The 9,426-nt window shown below is 39.1% G+C and overlaps 2 protein-coding genes and 1 long non-coding RNA gene across 3 annotated transcripts; 2 read left to right on the top strand and 1 right to left on the bottom strand.

Moving 5' to 3' along the window:
- Positions 1 to 259: 259 nt before the first annotated feature.
- LOC135796586 (uncharacterized) lies at positions 260 to 1,739 on the bottom strand. Its single transcript, XR_010549363.1, has 2 exons — positions 1,299 to 1,739; positions 260 to 1,231 (listed from the first exon to the last, which is right to left on the bottom strand). It is a non-coding gene; the product is annotated as an uncharacterized lncRNA (long non-coding RNA).
- A 481-nt stretch (positions 1,740 to 2,220) lies between these two features.
- Positions 2,221 to 5,241, top strand: LOC135796582 (RNA-binding protein 45). The gene is given in 8 exon segments (XM_065308672.1): positions 2,221 to 2,990; positions 3,048 to 3,162; positions 3,220 to 3,650; positions 3,718 to 4,008; positions 4,067 to 4,138; positions 4,141 to 4,340; positions 4,396 to 4,505; positions 4,691 to 5,241. Coding segments are annotated over 7 exon segments (1,410 nt in total). The 5' UTR covers positions 2,221 to 2,788; the 3' UTR covers positions 4,495 to 4,505; positions 4,691 to 5,241.
- Positions 5,242 to 5,900: 659 nt separating this feature from the next.
- LOC135796584 (cdc42 homolog) lies at positions 5,901 to 9,226 on the top strand. Its single transcript, XM_065308674.1, has 5 exons — positions 5,901 to 6,033; positions 6,588 to 6,683; positions 6,822 to 6,934; positions 7,450 to 7,559; positions 7,635 to 9,226. Exons 2-5 carry the CDS (start codon positions 6,619 to 6,621, stop codon positions 7,920 to 7,922), a joined length of 576 nt encoding a protein of 191 aa, XP_065164746.1. The 5' UTR covers positions 5,901 to 6,033; positions 6,588 to 6,618; the 3' UTR covers positions 7,923 to 9,226.
- Positions 9,227 to 9,426: the final 200 nt, after the last annotated feature.

The raw sequence follows: 9,426 nt of genomic DNA, 5'->3' as shown, positions 1-9,426 counted from the left end.
AAAAAATACTCTCGAGCGCATGACGGACGAATGCAGAGTCACAAAATGGCCGCCTGAAGCGCTTAACGTATTGAAAACTTAATAGAAAACACAAAAAACTCAAATGTGGTCGTACTCTAAAATACGTTTCGTATGAAATCAACAAAATGTCCTTGCAAATTGTGATTAATTACTTATTACTTACTTAAAAACAAAAAGAAGATGAAGATGAAGATGAAGAAGAAAAACAATGACAGAGATGTAAACAAAAACAAAAGAATAAGAGTATCGCATTATTACATTTAATACATAATTATAATTATAATTATGATTACAATAATAATAAATAGAATAAACTATGCATCGCATAAATTACGATACGCATTCCTTCTGACTTTGATCTCTTCTTACTTTGGTCGTTTTGCGCGATACAGTAAACAAATCTAAACGAAAACACGATTTAAACTTAAATAAACCAAGAAGAAAAGAAAAAACTATAAAACTTAAGCGAATAAAATAAATACTAATACACAATGTTTAAACAATTGAAAGAAGAAAGAAGCAGAAAATGCGTCATCTCATCTTGTTTGTACATACATACACGCCGCCGTATGAGCATTTATTATAATTATTATCGATTGAAAAAAAAACAATAAATGATTATAAAACAAATATTAAATTTGTTTTTTTTCTTATTCTACTAATAAATAATAAAAATTTTATATATTTGCTCCGCCCACTTTAGAAACACGCATGCGCAGAGTATATTTGGTTGCCTACCTTAGAAATTCTTATTTATTGCTATCGCTAAACATTAAGATAAGACGTTTAATAATTCGCGCGTATGATAATTAAACGCACATCACGCTAGACTGGCCCATTCGTCCTGCCCGGCCGATTTTACTGAATGGTGCGTCACTAACGTGCTTAACGACGCGTTAATCATTGCTTTAATCGCCTACTAAGTGCCACCATGACCCACTTAACATTTTCGCTCATTTTTGAATGCTCGACTATTTTAAATAACAGTTTTTATGTGCTGCACTCTAATTATTTGCGCTTGCAATGGCGGCCGGATGTGATTCGGCGTCACTTTGCACGGCGGCCATCTTGTTTTTGTTGGCACGTAAGCGATGCGTGCCGCGCTTCCACCAAACCACCTCAACCGGGTTCAAATCGTAAACAATATAGTTGTATTCAATATGCGGCTGTTGTTCAACCTGGTAATGAGCTAATCTAGGCGCGTTGACATCTAGAATTCAATTTAACAATAAACAGGTGAGAAATAAGCAAGTATTGTTTGTGTTTCGCGCACTTACCGTCCACACTGATGGCGCTGATGATGTCAAACGTCATCACCAGCACCGCCATCACGCCAAGACGGAATCTCGCCGATTTGCAACGCATGCTGCACGCGTGTTTTATATTAAAACGGTACTCAATCCTTCTTGTTCTTCGTGCGCACCAACAATAACTAACTGTAGATTAATAATCGCAACTCAAGAAGTGACGCCCGCGCAATGAATGTCGACTTTTTAACGACTCTTGTATTGTTCGGCGTGCGCCACCCGACAATAATGAGCGATAATGATGCGGAAAATACGTTGATTTTCTTCGTATTTCACGCTCGTAAAGAATTGACACGTTGAGCGCACGCCAGCAACGCGGATTAGTCGTGTGACTTCAGTTCAAGTTTGAACCTCTCACCAAACACAAACGATCTTATTGTCATTATCGACAAATATGTGTTTGCGCGCGTGTGTGCATTATCGGAGTGGAAAAGTCATGTGACATTGTTCGTTACGCCCGGCACCAACAAACAATCGGCTAGCAATAGTTATGTGTAGAAATGCATGGTTGCAATGCACACGGGGCAAAATTACAACATCATAAAAATTTATGTAACCCGGGCAGGATGCACGTAATTGTTTTATAATTGTTTAACCAGGCATCGATTAATGCTCGCGTGACGCTTGTTACACCTCGAAACAACATAATACACCTTGGATCTTGATTAATCACAACATAAACTTATCTTGTTCATCGTAACTTAATAACATTTGATTGTGCGCAGCTGCTACAGTTTATTCTGCAACGGACTAAAGTGAAATTACTTTACTACTTTTATCTGTTTACAATTGCTATAATTAGTATTCGCATAAACAGATAGTACGCGATAATTTTCTTTGTGGCTACGGAATCGTTCGAATACCAACGCCGATAGTTGTTTGCTTTTACATTAAATTAACTCAATATTGTTGATGTAAGTAAACTTAGCTTTGATAAGTTGATTTGAAAGTGTTTGGTTTGGCAGAGGGCGCCACCTTCCGCTCATATGCTTTCTGCCACAAAGCATTCGCGTGTGTTGTTGTGTTGCGTTGCGTTGCATGTTATTCGTTCCGTGTTCGTGCGCGCCGTCGTGTTTTCGTTTTTTCGCATCGCGGATACTGTTATCTCGCGCCCGATGATTCATGGGCCAGCCGCACACCAAGCTAGAGACATCTCAGTGCGACCGCTAGACGGGCGCGCCATCCCGAAAACAAACAAAACTCGACGTGTCTCGCGCTCTGTGCCCTGTTGTGTGTGCAAAACGCATCATCTGCAATCAGCAAACGAATAATAGCCGCGATGATGCACCCGCTGGAGCGTGCCGCGTGCGTTCCAGTTGCATCGTAATTAATTCTACCTTTTCCACCTAGCTGTAATTGCAATTACGTAGGCGCCGCGCGCCGACGGCCACATACACGCCGACGAGAGATGAAGTTGTGAGGCGCGAGCACAAACCGAAGAAGAGACGAGAGAGCGAGGTATGGCCGAGCGCAACCACTTTGAGGGCGGCAGCAACGGCGGCAAGTCCGCCGGGCCCCAGCTCGATGAGCCGCCCAACTCGCGGTTGTTCATCGTCGGCAGCAAGAAACTCACCGAGAATGAGTTTCGGGACGCGTTTGCGAAATTCGGAGAGATTGAAGACATTTGGATGGTCAGAGATCGAAGAACTGGAGAATCAAAAGGTAAAAATACCTTTTAAACATCAACAACATAAAATTACTTTATAATTTATATTCTAGGTGTAACTTATATCAAATATGCAAAAACCAGTGAAGCTGCCACTGCCTATGAAGCCATGAATGGTAAAACTATGCATGGATCAGACCGACAAATAAAAGTGATGATTGCCTCCAGGTAAATCTATTCCCATCAAAATCTAAACCAAAACTAAACTAAAAATCATATTTTTAGTCGAAATAAAGGCTCACAACGCGAAGAAAACGAAGACGAGAAAATCCAGCGTCTGTTCATCGTCGCGCCGAAAACGATGACCGAAGCAGACCTCGAGAACCACTTCAAAGTCTACGGCGACATCGACTATGTGAATATAGTCCGCGACAAGGAGACGCGCGAGAGCAAAGGCTTCGCGTACATAAAATACTACAAGTTTTCGCACGCGGCGAAAGCCTTCGAGGAGTGCGATCGCAAGTACAAGGCGGTGTTCTCCGAGCCGCGCAAACCCAGCATGAAGCGGTACTCCAACAACGCGGAGTTCTCCGAGCGCACGGTGAACAGTTGCCCCGGCGATGGCTTCAACAGTGACAAGTGCTACAGACTGATGGTGATAGGCAGTCCTTATTTGACTGAAGATCAACTTTGGAAGTTGTGCAATATTGTACCAGGTAATTTAAATTTTCTCATACAAATAAATTTCTAAGAAAAAAAAAACTGAAAATTTATTAAATTTAGGTTTGGAATATGCGCATTTGCGAATAGAAGCTGCCAAGAGAAGAGCAATCGGAACCGTGGTGTACTCATCGAAACAATGGGCAACATACGCAGCGGAAAAACTGCATGGTTTCGAATATCCTACAGGATCTAGGCTAATTGTGAAGCCGGATGGAACTGTGCCAAGAATAGACTCGCCGCGTTCAGTGGGCAATGCTCGACTTGGCGGTGCGGACACTCCAACAAACCTTTTACAATTAGCAGAGACTATTGCGCATGCAACTAGTATTATACAAAATGCTGGGCTTGCAGGTATGTTAAACCCTACAAAATTAAACTAATTATAAAGTAAAATATTTTAAAATTTTAGTTGGAGCGTCAAAAAGTAATTCCTTCGACATTCCACCATCAGACAATACAGATATCTGTAGTGTCCGATTACCATCCCGCAGCCTTTGGCATCAATCGATGCCGAGACGCAGGCACGATGTTTCATCGTCTGCACGCCCCCGCCGCCCTCCTCAGCCATCCTGCGCGACGTTTTCTGTCGCTTTGGTAATCTAATCGAAGTCTACCTGCTGGCGAATAAAAACTGCGGGTATGCAAAGTACGCGAGTAAAGATTCAGCCGCCGAGGCTATAAAAGTAAGCATTTTATGCTTTATTTACAACCAAAATAATCTAAAGTAAATTATTTTAGATACTACATGGTGCTGACGTGTGTGGTGGTCGGATAAAAGTGATAAAAGCCGAGGAGCGCAACGAGCAGTCCCGTAAACGCCAGCGCACCGACGAATAGGAAGGACACTTGTAAGTGACTCTCTCGCAAAACAAAATTTAAACTATATATATCAAAACCGGCAGTGCCCGTCGGTTGTGGACCAAGTTGTTGTCTTTTTTTTTTGTTTTTAATTTTAATGTAGCAAACATGCGAGACGCCCGCAACAAACCACGTCTGCATCTTGTGATTTATCTGTGATATTTGTTTCCATTAGGTTGTAACGCGTGTCAAAAACAAAACAAACAAACGTTAAACACACGACCCGGACTGAAAACACACACAAACTGGACGCGGACTTACAACTTTTCTTTACCAACTACTACTGACTGCTCCAACTCTCCAAAACCCATTCATAATATATATCATAATATGACCGAAACCAAGAGTGAATTGTGAATGAAACCATTTTAAATGTTTAAAATATAACTACCTAGGCAAGCACCTAGGCATCTTGTTGCTAGTTGATATGAAAGTGACTGAAGTTTTTAGCCAACTGTACTAAACTATGAGACTTCATGATGACCAATTTATGCACAATTTTTATGAGAATGAAATTGATTCTCGGACGGATACCGGCGTTCTCGAACGTTTGTGATCTTCTTTAGTGGCAATGTTTTTCAATGTATAGTGATACTGTTCCATATATTTGTACCTTTTTGTACCTTATCAGTGCTTTTATGCGTAATTTATAATTTCTAATGTTATTCGAAGAAATGTACAAGATATATATGTTTATGAAGATAATAAATTTGTAATTTTATCTTACCATCAACGTTTTGTGACTTCTTCAAGACAATTGGCGGAACTTTTTAGTTAGGTTAAATTGCAATTTTTATTTTTGCACATTTTTTGATAGTTTTGTAGTTTTTAATGAAAATTTCACATTTTGCAAGTAAACCACGCGAGTTTATCACATAACGCATTGTTTTTGTTCGAAATGTTAACTTTTAGGCAATTTTCACAGTTTTTATCACCTTTTGTCAGTTTTTTACTGATATCGCGAGTCAGATGTTTAAACTAAAACTACTTCGCGCATATTCCGTGCAGAGGCGCTCTGCCTCGTGTTATTAAACAAAGCCAGCAAAAGTTTTAAAGAAATTGTAGATTAATTTGTTGTGCAATGTTATATAGTGGTCTATAATTCAATTCTGTGTCAATATAGGTATCTATTTTCAATGATTTTTGCAAATGGCGGCTGAGTCGCTTTTCCGAAATGAAACAAATTGACTGGTTTTTGTCTTTTCCTAACAAAAATACACCAAATCCACCTTAATTTCGTATAAATTCTAATTTTACACGTTAAAATCAATAAAATATGTTAATTATCATGGTATTCTTACTCATATTTGCGCCTTTTCACCTCTAGTTCGTTACAAAAGTGGTTTAAACAAATGCAAACTGCTTGTCGCACAACCTGTCATATAACTACCACGTGCCACCGTCAGGTGTCGCCCATGGCGCACGCCTGACCAATCATCAGCCACCGCTGGCTGCGTAAAGCAGTTTATGGTTTACAGAGTGTGCTAGAGGTGTATGCGAGGACCCACCCAAGAAAATGTACGTATTTTCCCAATTCTCGCCGCAAAAATCGCGCCCGGCTCAATGGAACCCACAACCGCGATCACCCGCGTCTGCCTCCACGGACCCTACAACATCGGCGGGCGAGTTCTGTCAGCACCGGCACTTTTCCGGTCCGTGCGCCACCGATGACGGGATGACGTCCGCTGACGCTGCTGCGTCGCTGGAATGCTAAAAATGGCAGCTTTTCGATAAAAATTCGTGCATAATTTAACTGTACATCGCGTACACGCGCGGAATGTAAACACCCAACGTGACTGTCCGCCTGCTCAACTACGCGCACGGAAAACCGAACCCAAACGGACGAAAAACTGCCGTAGCCCTCCGAAGTCAACAACACGCAACACAACCTCGATTCGCGATTGTTTCGTCGGAAACGAATTGTTTTGTTGTTTGTTTTATTGCTCGCATTGTGTCGTCCGTAAATACGACTGATTGCAACACAATGCGGTCAATTTTTCAACATTCCGAGCAATCCATTCGCATTCTTCGAATAGTTTCAAGATTATGTGACTGATTATTTTTCTCCGCAGATCTCGCTTCAGACGAAGTACACGCTAAAAAATGCAGACCATCAAATGTGTCGTGGTTGGCGACGGTGCCGTCGGTAAAACTTGTCTGCTGATTAGGTGAGTAATGAGTTTATGTTAATGCAAACAAACACTACGCATTGCATTATCAATGTTTATGTTCAATTGTATGTTTGCAGTAATTATGATACTATGCTCGAAATATTTCCGACTTGTAATTCGATGCTTTTGTTTTAGTTATACAACAAATAAATTTCCTTCGGAGTATGTACCAACCGTTTTTGACAATTATGCTGTCACTGTTATGATTGGTGGTGAGCCATACACATTAGGACTTTTTGATACTGCAGGTATGCTAATTTTATTCATCTACATCAAAACTAAACCAATAATATTTAGAAAACATTAAATATTTTATGTGTGAATCACCAATAGACTTTTAAAACAAATTCTGCGTATTTGACATTTGTCGTTTTGAATTGGTTGCATTCTGCAAAATGGCGCTGAAGTCGTTTTTCTTGTGATAAAATTTACTCAAGTTTTTTGTCGATATTTTATAAATTAAACGCCATCGAACCAAATATCAATGTGAAATCGGTGAACAACAATGTTAAACATTGTTATCAACTAGGATAAATGAATATGTTTAAGTTTTACCTTGAATTTTGATGAAATTTGTCAGGACCGGCACGTATCACGAAAGCACAATTTTAACAAATGCAAAACACCTTCAAACACCCTCCAATGTCATTTTGGTTTCTATAAATTCCGTAAAATGGCGCTGGCGTCGTAAAGTTAGACAAATCAAAGTCAAGTTTCTGCAAAGATTAAGAATAATTTAAATTGTATTTTTTTAAATTTTTAGGTCAAGAAGATTACGATCGTCTTCGACCGTTGAGTTATCCACAAACCGACGTTTTCCTAGTGTGTTTTTCCGTTGTCAGTCCGTCCTCATTTGAAAACGTCAAAGAAAAAGTAAGTTTTTTTTTTACAACAAAATTTTGCACACAAAACACTTACTAATTTATATATTTCATGTTATTATCTTAGTGGGTACCAGAAATAACTCACCATTGTCAGAAAACGCCCTTCCTACTAGTGGGCACCCAGGTGGATCTGCGAGACGACAACTCCACCATCGAAAAGCTCGCCAAGAACAAACAGAAGCCCATCTCGATCGAACAGGGTGAGAAACTCGCCAAGGAATTGAAAGCGGTCAAATACGTGGAATGCTCAGCGCTGACGCAGAAGGGCCTCAAGAACGTCTTCGACGAGGCGATCCTCGCCGCTCTCGAGCCGCCAGAGCCGGTCAAACGCAGGAAGTGCGTGATATTGTAAGCCGCACACGCCACACTACAACCGGAGCGATTTTTTTTTTTACCTAAAAACAACAAAATAACTATTAACACATAACATATTAACGCACGGCGAGCGAGCGATGCGGACAGCAAAGGCTTGCGCATAAAAGTAAAAGAAACGAAAACAGAAAAGTATTGAGCATATACTATAATAATACTACATTTAATAATTAACAGTTAGCATTTCAACATACGATTTATACTAAAGAGAAACAAAACAATGGGGTATACCGAGTGTTAACGAAATAACAAAAGACTTCCCTACGAAAGCGAAACAAATAGCACACACACAGAGAATAAGTCCAAACACCAATATGTTAAGCTGCTTTTATTTTTCAAATCGTAATCGAAGCCGCAAGAAGTCCAATTTTGTGTTTCGAAACGAATTACTATAAATTCTTCTATTTGTAGTTTAGAAAAAACGTGGTTTATTAATCTCCTCACTCATCTTATACCATGTGTCCGGGGTATTTCTGGTTGTGGGATAAACAGGACAGACATTTGTATAAACATATTTATAATTTAATACTATCTAGAGTTTTAGTGTGTAATGTGTTGGCGTGTCTTCCGACGACGTGGACTTCTTGCGAAAGAAAACGCTCAAAATATTTACAATGCTTAGAACAACACGAAGGTCTAATTTCTAATGATGGTCAACCAACACCCTCTGTGTATTTAATATTTTTTAGTAACGAGCTTAAAAAACTATGCATTTAATTCGTGTGTGTATTCGTGCGTGGAAAATACCTCATGTAAAACACTCGCGTCCCGGTGTGTTGTTGATTGTAAGACAGGTGCTGAGCTAGATACATTTACGGAATTTAGTACCACATCATCTCCTCGTGTTTTTGTTCCGGACGATTACGATGATCAAACACACTGAGAACATAAACATAAACAAATGGTTGCCTTCGTATTGACAAACAATGTAATACAATATATTAAATTACTATTATTATTATTATTAATTGATTAATCGCGAGGAGGATTCGGCTGGCAGGCAGATAAGAGAGTGGAGTGGAGTTAGATATTTCCATATGAATATGAATATATAGGAGTACATATTTTTAGTTGAGTCGAAAAGTTTTAAGATGCAATGCGAGGGTGCCTCGCTGTCATAATGTGTAATTATTTATATTTTACTTTAACGTTGTAGCCTTCATTTATACTGTTTCTTTTATTATGAATTATTATGATTAACTATACTATGATATGATATATCAAATTTCTAATAACTTTTATACCTTTAGGCGTATGTAAATAATAAACATTGAGTGGATGCTATTTGTACTCTGTTTTATTTTCTTTTCTAAAAGGTCATTGCAAAAACTTGTCAAAAACTGAAATAATTGAAACAATATCAATTCTATATTATTATCTAGCAAAATCGTAAATTTAAACAAATAATACGATGATTAACGTCTAGTTAACTACGAAGAAGGCCCTTGTACATAATATATTTGAATACCAAAAATTAAAACGAA

The sequence above is a fragment of the Atheta coriaria genome, unplaced genomic scaffold, assembly GCF_025399875.1.
Source record: "Atheta coriaria isolate IRGN ID8LTWV9N9 unplaced genomic scaffold, Caltech_Dcor_3.1 hic_scaffold_7_pilon, whole genome shotgun sequence".
Taxonomy (NCBI): domain Eukaryota; kingdom Metazoa; phylum Arthropoda; class Insecta; order Coleoptera; family Staphylinidae; genus Dalotia; species Dalotia coriaria.
Note: the sequence above shows the minus strand (reverse complement) of the source record. Positions and strands in the feature narration are given on the sequence as shown.

Bases quoted from the DNA above. Each gene is read 5' to 3' on its own strand.
- LOC135796584 (XM_065308674.1), top strand. From the start codon at position 6,619: ATGCAGACCATCAAATGTGTCGTGGTTGGCGACGGTGCCGTCGGTAAA. The intron at 6,935-7,449 runs GTATGCTAATTT...TTAAATTTTTAG, and splicing joins AGGACTTTTTGATACTGCAG to GTCAAGAAGATTACGATCGT. The intron at 7,560-7,634 runs GTAAGTTTTTTT...TTATTATCTTAG, and splicing joins TTGAAAACGTCAAAGAAAAA to TGGGTACCAGAAATAACTCA.